This window comes from Sceloporus undulatus, chromosome 2, assembly GCF_019175285.1.
Source record: "Sceloporus undulatus isolate JIND9_A2432 ecotype Alabama chromosome 2, SceUnd_v1.1, whole genome shotgun sequence".
NCBI lineage: Eukaryota > Metazoa > Chordata > Lepidosauria > Squamata > Phrynosomatidae > Sceloporus > Sceloporus undulatus.
The window spans coordinates 302,401,338-302,422,023 of NC_056523.1; the positions used below are offsets into that span (position 1 = coordinate 302,401,338).

Sequence of the window (20,686 nt, forward strand, 5' to 3'; positions counted from 1 at the left end):
TTATATCTTTTTATGCTAAAGCAGACTAACATGGCCATCTTTTTGAATACTAATTAATACTATTTGGCCATTTAATTTGTTGCTGTTTTATTTTTACTGCCATGGAAAAGGAGACCCAGTTGTCTGATTTTCTGTTTCATGTACCAAAATAACATCTAATTCATTTACCAAAATAACTTGGCTTCAGTTACTTATGTACATTGAACTGTATGTGCATGTGCCATTTGCTGCTCTGTCTCGAGCACAAAACATCTTGGGCCAGCCCTGATAGTTTCCATTCCTTTTACTTCTGCTTGGGTAACTGGACTCTTGAAAGCAGTGAATACAGATAATGCAGTTGTTTCAAGCATTAACAACATCAACTGCCAGAGGAAAAAATATACAGTTTATTCATATGAAACTATGTGACTGCGATGAATTAATGCTGCAAATTCCTTTCTTGGGCACAACTACAGAAACTTGCCAACTTCATAATCTGTGAATTCTTTAAAATCTGTCAACCATTCAATATCTGTCAGGAAACAAAAAACAAAGATCCTACTCTGTAGTGCTCTACCAACAGGGCTACAGAGACTTTTTTGATCAGTAGTGGAACTTGTGTGGTCTACCAGTTATTGATGGACTGCAACTCCCAGAAGCCCTAGTCAGCACAGCCAATGGCAAGGAATGCTGGGATTTTTAATGGAATTCAGGCGAGACACACCGGTTCAGGCTTATTTTTCTATAAAGATAGTGGCCTTTATGTACAAGCACATTTTTATAATCTCAGTGAATTGATTAAATCAACAAAAATATAAGGAACCATTTAACTGTACAAATTGTATCAATATACATAAGTAATTGTACAAATACAGGAAAGAGGCTACTTAATGGTTGGTGCTATTTGAAACAAACACACAAACACACTCAGTGCACATCAGTTGGCAGATTGATGAAGAAAATTTTTACATTAAGTCTTTAAAATGCACACCAGCACCAGAGTTCACAAGAACCAGTATATATTGTACACACTTGGAATTTTTGAAAAGGTGAGTGCAAAAAACCCAAAACAAACCCAACTGTCTACTGTGAAACCACAGAAATGCAATTTCTCCATGCACATATATCACCTTAGTGTACAGGCAAAACACTCAAGGGAAAGCAAAGGAAAGTGCCAGAAATGTACACCTAACATCTATAGTTATGTAAGGAATTAAATGCTGGATTTTGTTTTTTAAAACAGAAATATTTGCATGTCTCATTTTAAACTGTAAAAGGGAAACTTTCTCTTTTCAGGATTGTGCTTATACCTATTCCTAAATTATGTTTCTGTGGCCCAACAACCAATGATCTACACAATTTCTACTCGAAGCAGGCAAAGTGTATCATATATGCTGCGTGTGGACTCACAGCCATCTCTGTAGCCCCCAACACCAGCTGGGGTCATTTTTAAAAAAACGTTGCCTCAAATCCCCCTCAAAATGCTGTAGAGTATTTTCACCACACTTTGGCCCCCTTTTGCCATTTTTAGGCCCAGGGGAGTCCTTTGTTAAATACAGAAAATGAACAGGAAGTGAGTACTAGATAAATTCCTGTTGTAAAAATTGAATTTGACAAGCTGCAGCCTCATAGCCTCTGACTGCTGCCCACCATTGACATAAAGCAACAATGGTCATGTCCTTTTCAGAGTACTATGTTATTATCTTTGCCCACCATAATAAGCATCTTCATATTTAACAATTGCTCAGGAAATCTCTAGTAAACACTATCATTACCCATATTTTGTGATACAGTGTTGGTCAGGAAACCATTGCGATATATACCATTCATTGTCATGGGAATATTTTTACAGGGACATAGGGAAATGATTATAACGGTTCAGATAGGCACATATGTTCAATGCAGCAACACTGTGCCCTATTTCAGATCTTGATAAAAATTGATAAAAGTGACAGATGACTTGCTGTTCAGTACTTATGTCGTAAGCCAGATGTAGGACTTCATAAATTTTGGAATTCACATTTACAGTCATTGCATCATTGTAACAACCAAAAAGCCCCCCCCCCCAAAAAAAAACCCTACTCTAGCAGCCAGGAAGTGCCAACAACATAGATTTCCAAAGCACTGAAATTCTCTGCAAGGCCTGTTGCAGTTGCCTGTCATAAAGTACCTCACTGCCAGGAGAAAACTGGACACTTTTTCACTTCACCTCTCAGCATCTTGAAATTGTAGGCTGGTATCACTTCCTGGCTTATAAGGTAGATTTTGGGGGGCTTGCACCAGGAGACAGAGCGTTGGTATTGTGGATGCTCCTTCTGATGCAAAATCTCAGCCTTTTTTTTTTTCCTGGACTACAACATTCAGTCTAAAACAGTCTAAAGTGTATTTTTCCCCCAAGCTTTACTTTAAATGTTTCCTGCTATGTGCGCAAACTGCAGTTAGACATGTTCTTGTGTTTGCCCTCTGTCTTTTCCACTTTCACATTTACAAGGAGGAAATTGGAAGATCACACTTCCACTTTAAACTAACCACAATTCTTTGTGACATTCACACTCAGGAAACTGTGATTTATTTTAAACTATTGTTTGAGAATGACCCAGGTTCTGAAATTCGTTTCCTTCCAGGTTGTCCTCTCTGAAAGTAACATAAAGAAACCACAATTCTCTTGAGTTTAAACATCACAGGCAAATGTAATTTATTTAGAATCTTAAGCAGATGTTTCTGGGCTATTTTGTTCTTTGTCTGAAATAGCAAATGGGATGGTGAAAATAATAATTGAAAAATTTCAAAAATGGTTGAAAAATGGATTTCTTGAGTGTCAGGAAACCTTGATGAATAGAATTCTAGATAGGTACAAATCTGTGCATTTTGAGATTTACTCTGAATGAAAAATACACAAATGTGGTTTTTTTAATACAAAATTGGCATTTTCTGTGGATAAAACTATTCATAAATAGGAAATTGTATCTGCATTCTTTCTATGAACAAGACCTATATCGTTGACATCAACTGAATTATGTTTTATGATATAGTCTTTATATATGTACCTTATTGTAGTAGGAACATTGGAAACTATCATAAAGTGAACCGTGTTTTGATCCACTGTGTCTTTGATCTCACCACAGCAGCAGCTCTTTAATTTCTGACCAGGGAATTTCCTAGCCATATCTGCAGGTGGCAAGGACTGAACCTGGAACCCTTTGCATGCAAAACATGCGCTCTGCCACTCAGCAATAAGTCTTTACCAACTGCAGTAAAGCAAAACTGAAGCTGCCTTGGTTTTGCCTCTATCAAATTTCATAGTGTTTCTGATAACATTCTGAAGGTTTATTTTCCAAATAAACATATGTGTTACTGAAACTAATAGACTATCCAAGGCCTGGAATTCATGATTAGTCAAGTACCAAGTTTTGAACTTTTACTTACTGAAAACAAGAAATAAACTGAGAGATTTCTATCCCTGTAGCCCTATCTTGGATCAGTGAAAGGACAAGTTTATAAAAGGCAAGTTTCCCATACTCATCACAGATTGAGTTCAATAGAGCATGCTTCCATGAAAATGCACTTGGGATGGCAGCATTAAGGTTGTGCTTTAAAAGTAATAATATGTTAAGACCTCCATAAACAGGTCAAGCTGCTTGCAGTCAGATGGTGTGATTTTTTTTTAACTTGTTTTCTTTCATCAGTAGAAAAACTCCCATCCCACCCTGGCTGTATCCCAAACTGTTTTTAAAATGCTCCTCAGTTTCAAAAGTAGTTTGTATTTCCACTTCAAAAGGATATTTGCAAAAGAGAAGCCCCAACCTTTCCAAAACACACAGAACAACCATGGATCTTTCATTCCTCCCCATGTCAAAAGGAAAGAAAAATATGTTTTTTCCCCAGTACTACCTCTTTCATTCCCTTTGATTTGTTAGTTTTCTTTTCTTTAAGTGTTAGATATTCTCTGTTGATGTGGAAGAAAACCTGGTGACCACAACACGCAAGGAATTCTTTTACAGTCTTATTTCTGACGAAGGCCTGAGGAGTGATCATTGTAGAACTGCTGGTTTCCCTTTGAGGACTTCTCATTTCTCCATTTTCTTTCTTAAGGGCCTGTTGAAAAATCCAGCCTATAAAAGGAGTAGGAGGAATTTAAATTCAGCTTGGAAAATTTATCAGCAAAAAATGGAAGTGGAAATTACACATTGCAGCAGAATGTGAACCTGTTTAGGCTGCCTGCCAGCCATGCTATCTCTCAGAATATTCCTTTCCATTCTGCCTCCCATCCAATTTTTCATTTGTTCCCTCAACAGTCAGTAAGGATTTTGTGGTTGTTGACCACCTTTAGTCTCTAGTAGACTGTTTCAGGGTTCACAAATGCTGTGTGGTAATATTTCTTAAATATATGTATTTTTATAATTTTGCAAATTTTAGATATGCTGATAACTCTGTTTTGGGTGCCATCCTGCCTATTTAAAGATGAACATTTGGAGACTGAGCAACCTAATACTACTATCATGGGCAGCTGCAATACCAGTGGAGATGGGAATCTACTGTCTGGATTTTACTCCACACTTAAAAGGTGCTATCCAGAGAGGTGCTAAAGTAGTTCAGCACCTTGGATAGCTCCTTCAAATTTGGACTAAACCTGAGTGGATCTACAGTCTAATTTGTACTGCAGAAATAATGCAGTTTGACACCGCTTTAACTGCCATGTCTCAGTGTTACAGAATTCTGGGATTTATGGTTTTGTGAGATATTTAGCCTTTTTTTGTCTGAGACCTTTGCTACCACAAAACTATGAATCCCAGAATTCCACAGGATTGAGCCATGGCAGTTAAAGTGGTGTCACACTTTCTGCAGTGCAGATCCCTCCTTTGACATTCAAGCCACTAGTTGCCATGGGGCAGGAGTGGGCTAATAGCTTATTGTTCTGTTCCCACCTAATTCTTTGAGAATATAGGTGCAAAAATACATGTGTGAAATTAGTCCAAAGTGGTTGGTTTCATCCCACAATAAGGAATGTGACAAGTTAATTTGAGGTAAGAGCCAACAAAGTAGTTGGGTAAGCAAATCGGTCATTCTTGAAATGTCCATGAAATGCAAGCAGGGCTCATGCAATCCCTGCAGGAAATCTTATGGCACTGTAAAATCAGCTGGGGAAGAGGAATCTATTGGAATGTTATGCTGTGATCCTCAACCTTATGCTCAGCCTATGTTGTTGTTATTCACCATCAAGTCAGCTTGCACTTACAGGAACTCTATGAATGACCATCAACAGCCATGCTCAGTTCTTGCAAACTCAGGGCTGTGGCTTCCTTAGTTGGGTCAATAGACGCACTGCTATCAAATCCAATGACTTTTGAATCAGTTATTCCACCCATAAAATATAATGAACTTTTGGGTGTGTTAATAATAACTGGGACTCCTGAATTAACACTGCTGTCATTTGCACAAGTGTAAAATATTGTTGTTTGATTCAAATTATGCATATACTGTACTTCCAGTAAGTTAGTAAAGGTTGAGCATCCCTAATCCGAAAATCCCCAATCCTTCAAAATCTGAAACTTTTTGAGTTTTGACATGATGCTACAAGTCAAAAAGGTCACCCCAGGGTGGGGTGAAGAACCTTCTAGCCCCCTTCAGCTGTGATACCTGTACAGTGGGCCTACCGCACCTCTGAGGTTTTCGTTTTAGAACTCTGTGCAGATGACAAAAAACATGGATGTGGAAGTTCTTACATATAAAATGGGGTAAAGCAGCAGTGAAGGCAGTAGTAAGCTCCAGCCAACAGGTGCGCATTCTTCTGTTTCCTGTGCCTTCAAGGTGGTGGCTGTGGTGCTCCTGCTCATCTGTTCACATTATGTATATGCAAATATTGCAAAAATTTGAAGAAGTCTGAAATCTAAAACACTTCTAATCCCAAGCATTTCGGATAAAGGATGCTCAAGATGTAGTTTCTTCCTTTACCTTTAACAGGTCTGCCCACTTGTGGTCAAGTTTTTGTTGACACCCAGATCCTAACTACAATGAATGTGCAATCAATGTATCACTCCAAGACACACTACTATTAACAGCTCAGTGCAACTATAATGGTGCAAAGTTTGAAGACCAGAAGAAATACTTATGCCAAAAGGGACAGAGAAACCTCGTGAGAATTATAAAATCATCTTAAAGATGTAGCCTTGTGTTTTGTTGACTTATATGTCGTTCTGGCAAGTTCAGAATCTTGCTTTATTCATTCATATCCCTCCTCAAATATTTATGATTGAAAAAGTGGGAAAGGCCCACAAAACTTTTTCATATTTATATTCAGCACCAAAAATATGCCAGTCTGAAACTGATGACGGACCTCTAGAAACAGTGCCTTTTTCAAAGAGAGAAAGTGATGTACCCAGGCTTTTTTGGAATAAAAAAAGGACTGGAGATGAAACACCAAACCCAGGGGAACCTCCCCCCTCCATGATACTGTTGATCTATAACTCCCATCTCCACTGACTCTTGGCCATGCTGGCTGGAACTGATGGGACATAGAATCCAAAATATTGGGAAGGCTACATGTACACATTGTAAAGTTTGATTTGATAAACACCGACAGAACAACAATATTCGGAAATGGTGAACTAACGTTTTCTCCCTTATAAAAAAGCCCCCAGATTTTATATTTCTTCAGTGAGCACCCTAGAACCATGTAATCTTTTATTTTTTTAAGTTGCCTGGAAACCCTGTATAATTCACTTATGATATAATCATATTAGAAATGGATAATTTAGTAAAACCTATCAAGATCCACCTGACCTGCTATAGTGAAGATTCCCACCCCGTTTAGATTATATGGAAAAACAGATGAATCAGATGCATTGTTTCCCCTACTGTAATATTGCTGGCTGACTAGCATTGACCAGCATTGTATTGTACTGTATTTTACTGTATATTGAGGTTATATGCTGATGTTTTAATCTGTTATGTATTTTGTAAACTGTATTGCTGATATTGATGGGATCCCGCCTCAATCCGCAGGGAGAGGTGGGAAAAATAAAAATAAAAATTATTATTATTATTATTATTATTATTATTATTATTATGATCATTTGAAACAGTAATGATGACACTGACATTACTTGCCCTATGTCCTAGTACTCAGACCTTCCTTTATACGTATGATAATTGGCAGAGAGTAATCATCTTACTCTGTTACTGTTGGTCTCCCATTCCTGAACCTCATAATAAATAATAATAATAAAACTTTTATTTCTATCCTGCTTTTTGTTAAGACAATCAAAGTGGCGTACAAAGATTAAAATACATCAATATACAGTGGGCCCTTGCTTTACACGGGGATCCGTTCTGGACCCCTCCCCACGTAAAGCAAAAAACATATATGCTTGAGCCCCATTATATCCAATGGGGCTTGTGCTTGCTGTTTGGCTGTGTACGCACCTCACAGCCGCATGCACCATTTGTGAGCCCCATTGGAAATAATGGGGCTCGTGCTCGCTGTGCGGCCATGCGCACTCCCCGGGCATTCAACCGTTTCCCAGGCAGCTTCAGGGTATGCTGAAAGCCACCTATAAGTAGCCTGCATATGGCGCGGGCCCACTGTATACATAATCTCTCCCCCTTAAAAAAGGATTAAACCATATAAGGGTAAAAATCAACAATTAAGAACCATAGAGTGTGAAAGGTACCTGATTTGCACAGGAAGAAAAAGAAACCTGAAATGCTAAAGATTCTGAAAATCCAAATAGAGAGCAAGCAATGGAAGTACCATACCTTCCACAATGCAAATATAAGTAACATAAGGATCAGAAGTCCTGCAAATACACTCAGCAGAATAACCCATAATGGTACATGGCCAGGAGGAAGGTCTCTTGAAATTTTAATAATAGTCTGAAAATTATTAAAGAAAAAAAAGTTATTTTTAAATAGTGCAATGCCATAGAACTGAATCTGCAATTAGTCTGGTTTACATTTTTAGAAGTATAACATCGTGTCCTAAAAGAATAAAGGGGCTGAACAGACAGGCGGCAGGATGCCACCCCTGTTTGCCCCAGATTCAGGCCGCGGCAACTACATGCCACAGCCTCCCAAGGGAGCAAAAATAAGCCCCCCAACATGGGGCTTCTTTTGCATCCTGGAAGAGGTGCTATAGGCATGCTGATGTGCCATGTGTTGCACCGTTTGGGTGCTGCACCTGGCATGCGTCGTCATGGCACATGTGTGGATGGGCACATGTCAAAATGGCACTCATGCAGCGTGGTAAAGGCTTTGAGCGTGCCGATGTTCAAAGTACCAGTTTGTACAGCCCGAGTCTTGATCCAACCCAGAAACTGAGCTGAGTATATAAAATCCTCTTATTTTAATTCCTTTTTACAGGGTACATTCAGTCTGATTGAAAAGTCCAAGATTTTGTTCCTGGTTTTTTTTCTTTCTGATTTCATACTAGGTTAAAATAAATCATGAGAGCTGACAGAATATATTCTGTGATAAATTAAAGGTGTATGGATCTCCAAAATAAAATCAGTAAGAACAGAAACAAAATCTGGGACTTTCTGGTCTTTATAATCAGTCTGGATCCATCCAGTTTTTAAACAGTAAGTACAAAACTGCCACATAAGGAAAAAATAATTTCCATGCTGGAGATGATGATGCGAAGGTGCATATGTATAATGCAGTTTTCTTATGCAGCCACCACCAGAAATATAATTTACACATTGGCCAAGATGGTACTTGCACAGTTTATCTCTATTCAGTTACAGATCGATTGTAATATAAAATGCTTGTGTTGAATAGCAACATTGTGCAACTGAACCAGGACACCAAATGTACAGTTCAATGCACAATCACATGCATGTGCAATGTACACCTAGTGCATGCATGGGGAGTGCACATCCATCTACAATGGTGCCACATGTATAGTGGCACCTCTGTAATCTTCATGTGAATGTGACCATTCTGCACCTGACAAAAACGTCTAACTGCTTCTGCAGGGGAACTCATCCATGTTTAAAACACCGGAAGGATTCTGGCCATTGGCTTAACACTCAGAACCAACTAGAACCAACATTGACTGAACTGAACCTCTGAACTCTAGTTGGAACAATTGGATTTAGGTCCTACTTTCCCAAAACCAGTTAAGCTGATTCAGATACTGCTGATGTCTGAAAGAGCCAGACTGTAACCTGAACCATAATGGATTGAATGCAGAGGTGGGGGGAAAAAGGAAAGTCATAGATTCAAAACTCAGAAGTAAGATCCTCTACTTTTAATAGGACTTACTACCTAGTAAATGTTCAGGCTTAGATCTTTCTTTCTTTCTTTCTTTCTGGGATTAACTAGTTTATTGATTCAGCTTCCAGTGTATAACAGAATCTGGTAGAACTCACCTCTACTTTTTCATTTTCTTTTTTCAATATCAGTGATGAATTTTCACTTTGAAGTAATGCTTTTGCTGTGATCTCTGCACTGTGAATGCTTGCCTAGAATAAAATGAAGGCACAATGATTGACACTCAGGTGATGTTTCAGATTTCAAAGATGGATAAGAAAAGAGCTGCTTTGCTTACAAGAGACAACATCAGTGAAAGTGTGTTGTGAAATAAAAACGAGTCTATTGAGTCTATCATGTCTTGTATACATTTATTAATCAGTAAACTGCATTTTGAGAGATTTAAGGCAGGACTCTGGCTTGATCCAGAAAGGATGAAGAAAATATGCAACGCTTTCATATTGGTCACCAGATTCCTTGCAACCAGTGCAGACACTCAAACTACAGTTGAAAAGCATGTATCTATATTACCCATATGTTTTGTTCCCAGTGCTACGTGGCCAAAAGGAGGAGGGGCCTCCTTGCATAGCTATCCCTCCACAGAACAACAACAAAAACAAAAACAACAAATTGAGAAAATGCAGGCCTGTGACTAACATTGTCATTTTGTGTGTGTGTGTGTGTGTGTGTGTGTGTGTGTGTGTGTGTGTACAATTTTTAACACCTTTGCCTGATGAAGAAGCCAGTGGGGCTTGGAAAGCTTGCATCATGTATTTTGCATTTTGAATTTTGCACTGTGCATTCTGGATAGCCCTATAAAGGTATCACTGTTTTGTGGATTTTGGATACTATTGTTCTAAGCTACACAGTTACAGCACCTTAACTGTCTTGTATGCTACAGAATCTTGGGATTTCTAGTTTGGTGAGCCACTTATAATCTTCTGCCAGAGAGCTCCATTTCAGAGTGGAATAGAGTTCTATAGCAGAAAATTCAACCACAAATTCTGAAGGAAAGAGCCATGGTAGCTAGAATGCTATCAGTCTTCTATAGCTCTGTAGTGTAGTTATACTTAAGGACTATTCTATATGACCCAGGACATGCTGTGTACAGAAGAATATGATAAGTGTTACACCAGAGGTTGAAAATAATGGGTTAGAAGTCACAGAGTCAAAGTTGTAGCTAAATTCAGAATATAACAAAGATGGATATTTCTCTGCTGAAAGATAAATGTGGCTAGTATAGGTACATGATCATGACATAGGTTTACTTCCTTAGTATGGCTGAATGAGGCAGATTTCACTCACCTTTATAAAGGTACGTTTCCAAAGTCGGAGTGAAATGTTTACGTGAGTTACATCTGATGGGGCCACAGTACAGTTAATAGATATGCAGTCATATGAATCACAGTTCTGTTTGAAGGATCAACAACATATATTAGGAATGACACATTTGTAAAACATGACTGTCCAGAGTAAAAAGCTTTCATTTTTCACTCTTCTTGGGACATGTGTTTGTCTATAGGAGCTGTCACAATGAGGACCTCCAATTCAAAGTTTATTACTACACCGTTGATCTGGGGATGTGCAATTGAGAAGTTCATGTGAATGCATAACTCTTTTGTTGCAACAGCTTAATTGGCTGCCTGCCCATTACTGGGCATAATTCACTGTGCTGGTTTTGACCTATAAAGCCCTATATGGCTCAAGTCCAGGTTATTTGTATGACTGTATTCTGCCTTATGAACAAGCCTGTGCTTTGAAATCTACTAAGGAGGCCACTCTCAAAGCTACATCTGCTGGAAACATGGGAGAGGGCCTCCTCAGTGGCTCCTCCCAAACTCTGGAACTCCCTTTTTAAGAGAAGTTAGATTGGCATCCTTCCTGCTTTCTTTTTGCACACAAATGAAGACTTTTGAATTTTGACAAGCATTTGATGAGTGACCATATAAGGCCTGTGCCATCTAAACAATGTGCAGGATCTTGCCAGTTGTTGTGCTGGTGCATGTATGTGTGTGTGTGTGCATATGATGGATATTTTAATCTGGTTTGAATTTTTGATTGTATTATGGATCGAAGCAGAGAACCCATGGATTGAGGCAGGCAAAGAACAATGACAGATTAAAAATACATACAACACTCACATCAATTTCAAAGGACAAATAAAACATACATTAAAACAATCCACATTTAAAATTCACAATTTAAAAACCATCCAGATACAGTAGGCCTGCCAGAAGAGACTGGTCTTTAATGCTGTTTAAATTCAAACAGCATACTCAGCCATCTCTTCTGGCAGGTTGTTCCACAGTCTGGGGGCAGCTGAAGAAAGTCTTCCAGCTGACACTTCTTAACCTAGTACTGACCACCTGGAGCAAATGTCAACCAAAGAACCTGATTGTATGTGGTGGATATATGGGAGAAGGTGATCTCATAGATAACCTGGACCCAAACCATGTCAGGTTTTAACTGTTGTAGCTTATGAATTTTTTACAATGTGTTTTTAAAATTTTTTATAAGCTTCTTTGAGTCCTGAACTGGGACAAAGGTAGGATAGAAACAACAACAGGTAGATTTCTTCCCTGAGAGTTAGGAAGGGAGGGGGTGTCATTCACCCAGACCAGCTAACAAAACACCAAACTAAATCCCTCAAAGCCAACAGCAAGTGCTGCTCAGGAGAGCTAGCAGTAATCCCAGACCAAGGATGGAGGAGGAAGTAAACAACTTTCTCCAGCTACTGGAGAGAGATGAGACATGGCCAACAGAAGAAAAGAACCTTCCAGCCAAAAAGGAGCCTTACCACCCAGAAGCCTGGATGTACCTGCATCAATAGAAGTATAGTGTCTAGATCAAGGGAAGTAATAGTGCCACTCTATGCTGCTCTGGTCAGGCCCCACCTGGAATATTGTGTCCAGTTCTGGGCACCACAATTAAAAAAGGATGCAGAGAAACTGGAGCGTGTCCAAAGGAGGGCAACTAAAATGGTGAAGAGTTTGGAAACCATGTCCTATGAGGAACAACTTAGGGAGCTGGAGATGTTTAACCTGGAGAAGAGAAGATTAAGAGGTGATATGATAGCCCTGTTTAAATACTTGAAGGGATGTCGTATTGAGGAGGGAGCTAACGTGTTTTCTGCTGCTCAAGAGACTAGGACCTGGAGCAATGGATGCAAGCTGCAGGAAGAGAGATTCCACCTCAACATTAGGAGGAACTTCCTGACAGTAAGGGCTGTTCGACAGTGGAACACACTCCCTCAGAGTGTAGTGGAATCTCCCTCCTTGGAGGCCTTTAAGCAGAGGCTGGAAGGCCATCTTTCGGGGATGCTTTGATTAAGAGTTCCTGAATGGCAGGGGGTTGGATTGCATGGTCCTTGCGGTCTCTTCCAACTCTATGATTCTATGATTCTACACCTGATAGTTATTCAGTAGTAATAATGCAGGTGTCATCTTTTGTATGTTATTTCACTCTAATTTCACCTCCATAACAATGAAATTGCACATACATTCTTGAATATTGTATTCCTTCCCGCATCTGAGGGGGTGGATTATAGTCCATGAAAACTCATGTGAAATTCTATCTGTTGATTTTCAAGGTGTCACAGAACTCCTGGTATTTAGTTTTCCTTTTAATAGCAATATGTCATCAGTTATTCCTGGAAATCTTTGAACTGAGTGCCATCTAGTGACAGAAGTTTGATACTTCTGTTTGTAAATCACGGATCTTCCTTTCTTTCCAGACGCTTTAATTTTACTTTTTGAGCCATTTTTTTAAAATAAAAAGGTGTTCTTAAAAAAAACATAGAAAAAAGTAATAATTTGCTTCCTCCCAGCCTGAACCTCCTTCCCCCCTAGTAACTGACATATGGCTGGAAATAAAACTGGATGTACAGGGAAGAACACCCAACAACGTTTACTGCATTAAATAAATAAAAATTGAACTTTACACAAGTACAGTTTCTGCTGACAACAGTGTAAACGGGGCTGTAATCCAGATCTGAAAGGTTAAAGGTTTTCAAAATTTAAAATTATAGTCCTAATAACCACATATTTCTTACCAACTACTTCAGAATAAGAAATCACTTTCATAAGTGGAACAATCACAGCTGCATCTGCTTTTTTAGTAGCCAGAGTGTCAAAAACTGTTTTTAGACTTCACCTCCCAGAATACCTAATCCAGCAAAATTTCCAAACTCTATGATTTTCAGTAAGTTCAGCATATATATGAATGTGAGCATAAGCAATAATTACAGTGAAATGTCTACGAGTTGCTAAAATAATCTGGGGGTGGGAAATTAAATAGTCCTGCCTTGTTTCCAACTGGAATATTCAGATTAACCTAATGAATGTTCAAACAAACATACTATTTGTGCATCATTTAGAGGCTCTTGTGTTTTTGGCACCACAAAGGAATGGCCAGGAACATCAATCTTTAATGCATCGGTGGGATGGCTGCTTTGGCATTGCACAGTCTGTTACAGAGAGAAGAGAAGAATTAAAAATCTCATTAGTAGTCCATGTAGCTTTAATAGAGATTAAAATTTAGAAACAAACATTAATTTTATTCTTTTGAAACAAATAAGTAATAAACCACATGGGTATTGGGGGGGAGGGGAGGGCAGATGCAGTGAACCAACATTTCAAATCAATGTAATGAAGCCCCAGTCCCTATAGTATACTTTTCTGGAATGACTGTTTTTTAAACTATGTCTAGGTTTTATATGCTCTTATAACTGATGTTATGTGTTGCTAACTGATTTTGTTTGTTACATTTTAATCTCTTTTTGTTCCTGATCTTGATCGATACAGAGAAGAGTGTAAGAAAATAACAACAATAACAGCAGCAGCAGCAGCTCCCAACTAGAGTAGAAGACCATTCAATCACATGTTCAATGGTAAGGTGATACATAAGCAAATCCTATTGTAGACATTGTAGGGATTGTAGACTCTATTTTAATCTGGTCTGACAAAAGGATTCAGACCACACTGACCAACTCGGTCATTCCAGGGCACAACAACAAAGGTTCAGAAGATTTGTTCCAGAAGGGTTTTCTGCTGGCATTAAAGAAACATCCCTCAACTGGAGTCCCACTTAGAACATCTCTGCAGGTGAAAAGGCAGCAAAGAGGTCATTTTTGACTGCTTCTCCCTTCTGCCCCAGCAATACATCCCTCATTGTTTAAGTGCTTCCCAACTTCTGAAAGAGGTTTTCTTTTTTCGTAAGGGGCTATAAAAATGTTTTTGTGGAGTTTTTTATGTTTACAAAAATTATCACTTTCACCAGTGGAATTCTTTTGGTGCAAAGAGCAGAAGAATAGAAATTATTGAACCGAATACACATTCTTCTGCTCATTTCTACTGCATTCTGGAGACAGAATTAGCTCTTCCATCCATGGAAACTAAATTCTGTTTCCAATTTGTAACCAAGTTAATTTGTATAATCTTATTTGATTATTTTACTGGAGTTAGGGAATCTACATTATAAAATTTATTATACATTGCAAAAAGGATCAGAAAATATTCATTGAAAAGGCAAAATAATCTGAATGGTATCAGAATGGCTGAGTACCATGAAATGAGATGTCCTCTACAATATGAAAACCAAAGCTTATCTTGAAGTAGCAGAGTAAATTTTAAAATATATAACTAACTTACCTCTGAGTATGATATCTTTGTTAAGTAGAGAATAGGGTTTTTTACTGAATCCATGTGAGGGAATGAGATCTGTAACGTAATCTGTGGCATTGGAAAATATTCACCCCTTTCAATCTAAAGACAAGAAGAATGGAGCATAATTATTTATTGGTATGTTATCTTCATCCTTTATTAATATCTCCTTCATTCATCCTAAAATGCCTAACAAGAAATAAAGCTACTTTATAGTAGGATATAAATTCCCATGTGTCTCTTTCTATATGAGAATGAAAAATTGCAGTTTTTCTCCTTATTTGTGAGATACAATCTGTTGGTTTCAAGGGAGTTTCAGCATTTGTGAGAATTATTTTTGTGAGAATTACATGTTTCTAAACTACTATAGATGCTGCCTTATTTCACAGACTATTCAAAATTAGTAGCATCAGATGGGTTGTTTGTAACTTTTGAATCAAGCAAGCAGGCCTCCTGTGCCTGTTCTCCCTCTCTTGCTCCACAAAAGAAAAAGGCACTAATTTTGTACAGAGGCAAAAGTGATTTCAAATTGTAGAAACCTTCATGAAAAAAAAAGCCATTGTTGCCTTGTTCTGATGCTGGAGATGAAAAATCTCATGGTGGAGGGGGGGGGTGTCAACAAATTTTCAACAGGTTGCCTTGAATTTTTGAGACAACCTATTTTATCAAGAATGAATAATTTAGTGAAGTATCTTCATAACCACTCTCCAGGGCAGCCTGTTTTTTGAAAAGATCTCTGATGAGCCAAGGAGTTTATGAACTTAACATCTTATTCCTTTACGAAATGGAACTTTACGCAAGGGAGTTGTCTTTGGGTAAAGGTCTCCATTGCCCAGGGAGTTTATGAGATTGAAATGTGACACTGAATGAAATATAGTTGGGTCCATCCTGGAATTGTGTTCACTAGCAGAATGTATGTGTGCATGCATGCATGCGCACATAAAACCTTATACAGGGGGAAAGGTCCACTGTCGTGAGTAGATGTCCATTAGTGTAATGTTGGATGTAGAGCACTGGCACCTTAAAAGAAATCAAGATGACCCTGTAAAACTTTTAAGTATTGTATAACATAGGTATTATTATTATTATTATTATTATTATTATTATTATTATTATTATTATTATTATTAAACTTTATTTCTAGAGTGCTGTAATTATACACAGCACTGTACAAAGTCGGTAAAATTAAGCAGTACCGTATTTTCCGGCATATAAGACGACTGGGCATATAAGACGACCCCCAACTTTTCCAGTAAAAATATAGAGTTTGGGATATACTCGCTGTATAAGACCCCCTCCTTAAAATCCAAGGAGGGAGAAGGCCGGTGGCCCTCGTGCCAGGCCATGGCGCTCCTTCCCGGGCTCCGCTGGGCCTTGGAGGAAGGCAAGGCCAGCGGCCCTCACGCCAGCAGCGGCCCTCCTTCCAAGCCTCCCCGGGGGGCCTGGGAAGAGGAGAAAGCCGGCGGCCCTCACGCCGGCTGCAGCTCTCCTTCCAAGCCTCCCCGGGGGCCTGGGAGGAGGGCAAGGCAGGTGGCCCTCACGCCAGGCCGTGGTGCTCCTTCCCAGGCTCCGCGGGGCCTGGGAGGAGGAGAAGGCCAGCGGCCCTCACGCCAGGCTGCGGTGCTCCTTCCTGGGCTCCGTGGGGCCGGGGAGGAGGAGAAGGCCAGCGGCCCTCGCACCAGCAGCGGAGCCTTCCCGGCGTATTAAGACAACCCCCCAACTTTCAAAAAGATTTTAGGGGTTAAAAAGTCGTTTAATACGCCGGAAAATACGGTATATAAAAGCCTGCCCAAGGCGTACACTCTAAGATAATAACAATTAAATAGAGGAATAGATAAAATTACCATGTAGAAAAGAAAAGACAAATTAAAAACATCAACTATAAAAGCAGATCACATCACATCAAACATTATCAGACAGCCAGATGACAACCACAAATTCCCTGAGAATGCTTCCCTAAACAATATGGTTTTCAGCTCAGCCTTAAAGCTGGTTAGGGAAGTGATGAGCCGTGCAAATGCCATTATACTGGCACAGAGCAATCAGTAACACTGCATGTTTTTCCTTACCAAATAGTTTAAGTTAATTTCATCTCCAATACTTTCAGTGGAATTAAACACTTCTGGAGTGCGTTCATTTGCAGCAATAATGATGTGATATGAACTTGGATCCCTTAAAAAGAAGACAATAATGATTTATTTGGTTACTGAGAGCTTACAAAGCATCCAACAATCCTTCTAATACACCTTTAAGATTTGCACCCACATTTTAGGTAGAGGGTAGGGAAATGAGCTTGAAAAAACACTGTGCAAGCTAAAATGAGATTGGTATTCTGAGAGTTTTAATAATTCAATTGACAATTTGGGCTGGCATTCGGTTGCTTAGTCCCAACTATAGTAGACCTATTCAATCTATTACTGAATGATGAGTGAATACATAGGTAAATCCTACTGGCTGAATGGGTGTTCTCTGTTCAGGATAAAGAACATAAGAAAGCTAGTCTCATTCAGAATGCAAAACAGTGGATTCTGTACATACACTTATGTGCTCATCTGTGTGTTTCAGAATTACTTTTTGTAAGAATCTGAAAAAATATCAACCTTCTCCTCCATTTGACTTGAGTCCTCAGAGAAATAAACTATGGGGCCACACAGCCATTTTGGTTTGGACATTAGATATCAGAAAACCCCTTCTGAGTCTCCAGACTGAATGGGCCCACCCAGAAGGGACTGGACCCTTCAAATGCAAATGACACAAAGGGCTTCCTATTTCTTGCTTAAGCAATGTCATTTTTAAATATTATTATTATTGCTGATGAAGTCCTATGAAGTCAGGGTGGATTTGCGGAGGCCTGGTGGCTGTGGCCACGGGGGCTTTCAGGGCTCGCTGGCCCTCTTCTCCAGTCATCGTCCTCCTCCTCTGTGGGATCTTTGCTTCTCCACTACCTGGCCTCCTTCCCCTTCTCCATCCAGGTAGGCCTACCTTAGAAGAAGGCCGGGGCAGAAGGAGAAAGGCAGGCTGAAAGGATGGAGCATGTCAGGGCGGGCAGTGGAGAAGGAGCCATCTTCTTGGTCTGCCTCTCTCCTTCCGCCCTGGCCTCCTTCTAAGGTAGGCCTACCAGGGCGGAGAAGGGGAAGGAGGTAGGGCAGCAGAGAAGGATCCATGGCACAGATCCCATGGCGGAAGAGGACGATGACTGGAGGAGAGGGCCAGCAAGCTCTGACACCTTTTGTCGCCACTGTGGCCAGGCCCCCGTAAAGCCACCAGTAGTCAGGCAGGCAGGCAGAGAGAAGGAGGGAAGGAGAAAGAAAGAAAGGAAGGAAGGAAGGAAGGAGGTATGGCCAGGAGGACGGAGGGCAGGATGGGTGGGGCAGAGAGGTCAGGAAAGAGGGTTGCCAGTGGGAACCAAGGCAGATTTAAATCCGCCCTGGTTCCCACTGGGGCTGAATTGATTTATTTATAAATAAATCGATTCAGTCCAAAAAACACCCCATTTTATCCACATCTTTTTGACGCGGGTTAAATTGGCAAAAACCATGCTCTCCCTTTCCGAATTGCTTTGGTGATTTAAACCAGATCTTGTCGAATCACGATCTGGTTTAAACCTAAGTGGGAATTACGTCCAAAATTAAGATCTGTTGAACTAAATAGGATTTTTGTTTGGGCAGATATGTACATTGTATGATAACTTATTTTTGCTTGACATTATACATACAATAGGTTACCTTACATGACAGCTTCAGTAATGGACCATTCCATGCTGACAATGTATGTGAAATTACAAATGGTTATCTGTTATACCTGCCATTCACAAGATCTGTTATATCTAACATTCACGAAATGAATGCCATCACATCATCAATCAGTTTCTACCATTGATTAAGAAATTCCCCAGTCACTTTTGTGGTAACCTAGTTTTGATTCAGTTGATACTAACTCGGTTCAAAGGTCTCTAATGTATGGTACTTTCATTCCAGATAAAGAAAATATCCAGGCTTCAATGCATTAAGAAGCCAGGCTAGATCTTGAAGGGAGATTGAGGGACATTTCAAACTAGGATTCCCTATAGGCAGTCTACTATTGAAACCTCACTTCCTTCAGTCCAGTCTAACCCATTTATATCTCCCAGGAAACAACTCAAGCAGGTAAAGATGGCTAAGGTATCACCATTTTGTAGAAAAAGCTATAGCAACATGCAATCCTGGAAACATCTGTCATCTGATTTCACAGAAGCTAAGTAGAGTCAAGCCTAGTTTGTACTTGGATAGGAGATGCCTAGGAAATACAAGGGATCTGCAGGAAAGAATCTTTTCTGGAACCCCTAAATACCTGTCAAAGGTGACAATTATTGGATTACATGATCTGCTGAAGTACAGCACTGCTGCTCTCCAGCAGAGAATTCTAAGTAACGTACTAAGGGGCTCAACATACCACACCTTTGGAGCGACCTGCAGCCGCCCCTTTCCTCACTGGATCGGGGCCGTGGCCTTTCCATGGTGCAAAAAGAAGCTGCAAAAAGAAGCTGTAAAGGCCGCCCTAGCCACCACAGCTTTTCACTGTTTCTTTGGCACAGTGCATGTAAGTGCTGAGTTAAAGACATGGTGTAATGCCACCTGCCATCTGGTCAGTAGGGTGGTGTGGGGGTGGAGTCGGGGTAGCTGGCATGTATATGCCACACTCCCCATGCTGCCCTCATGCCGGCATATAACGTCAGTCTGTTGAGGCCCTAAATTACAAATCCTAGGATTCCTTCAGTATAAAGCAGGTTCCTATATTTCTAAGTTAATACAAGACCAAAAAAAGATATCTTGGAAATGAAATTATAGTCGGCCCTTCTTATACACTGATTTTTTTATACATGGTTTCAAGCATCCACAGTTTGGAAATGTTCAAAAAAAATATAAATTTTAAATATCAAACCTTGATTTTCCATTTCTTTTTAAATAAGGAACACCATTCTGCTATGTCATTATATTTAATGGGACTTGAGCATACACGAATTTTGTTATCCATGGGGGATCTTGGAACCAAACCCCAATGTATAACAAGGGTCCACTGCAATTCCTTTTGCATGAATAGTTTGATCAAAGATTTGTTGCTTCTTTTTATATGTGGCAATCCTACTTTGGTCAGCAATATGTAGATTCTCACTTTCCACAATTCTCTACTGTAGAAAGTGTTCCAACAGCCTGGATCCCATGAGGCAGGCTCATAACATTTCAATATTTCAAAAGCATGAAAATAGATCCTGAAGAAATACACTATCTAATTCTATATCGAGTCATGTAAGTCCCTGGAAATACACACTGAATTTGGGCAGACCCATAATGAGCATGCAGTTTTTTGTTTTCCATCTATGTTTGTACCATAGTAGTATTATATAGAACCATAACTTTTATAATGTGTAAGAATGGGAAAATGCTGTATTGCTAGTGGGCATATGTGTTTGATCAGGTTCACTTTACTTTGCTCTTTATTTGGAATAAATTATAGGCTTGAAATAAAAATATTGTATAGTGCAAACATGTAGAATGTAGATTCCTAAATTATATAAAGCTGAAAATTTTGGGTCTTTTTTGAAGGGATAATCAACTGAAGGCATAGTAGATTTCAGTCATATTTCCTGGCTATTCCAGGTTGACAGTCCTACAACTCATTAATAAAGTATTTCAGTTTAGCTAATATTTGGAGACACAGTAGTTCTAAGAATATTTTGTAGTGCTAAGGATATTTTAGTTGACTTTACAGCAGCCCTAAAGTGGCTTAATCTACAGCCCTTCCAAGATGACTATATTAAA

At 39.4% G+C, this 20,686-nt stretch overlaps 1 protein-coding gene across 1 annotated transcript in view; it reads right to left on the reverse strand.

Annotated features, from left to right (window-relative positions):
- Nucleotides 1-363: 363 nt before the first annotated feature.
- The window catches only part of ITGA1 (integrin subunit alpha 1), a 94,307-nt gene continuing 73,984 nt past the window's right edge, over nucleotides 364-20,686 (reverse strand). The window contains exons 24-30 of the mRNA XM_042451259.1: nucleotides 16,958-17,060; nucleotides 14,877-14,990; nucleotides 13,586-13,693; nucleotides 10,534-10,638; nucleotides 9,348-9,440; nucleotides 7,735-7,851; nucleotides 364-4,091 (exon numbers count right to left, since the gene is read on the reverse strand). Of these exons, the coding sequence (XP_042307193.1) occupies nucleotides 4,047-4,091; nucleotides 7,735-7,851; nucleotides 9,348-9,440; nucleotides 10,534-10,638; nucleotides 13,586-13,693; nucleotides 14,877-14,990; nucleotides 16,958-17,060 (685 nt within the window). The 3' untranslated portion in view covers nucleotides 364-4,046. The remainder of the gene's footprint in view (nucleotides 4,092-7,734; nucleotides 7,852-9,347; nucleotides 9,441-10,533; nucleotides 10,639-13,585; nucleotides 13,694-14,876; nucleotides 14,991-16,957; nucleotides 17,061-20,686) is intronic.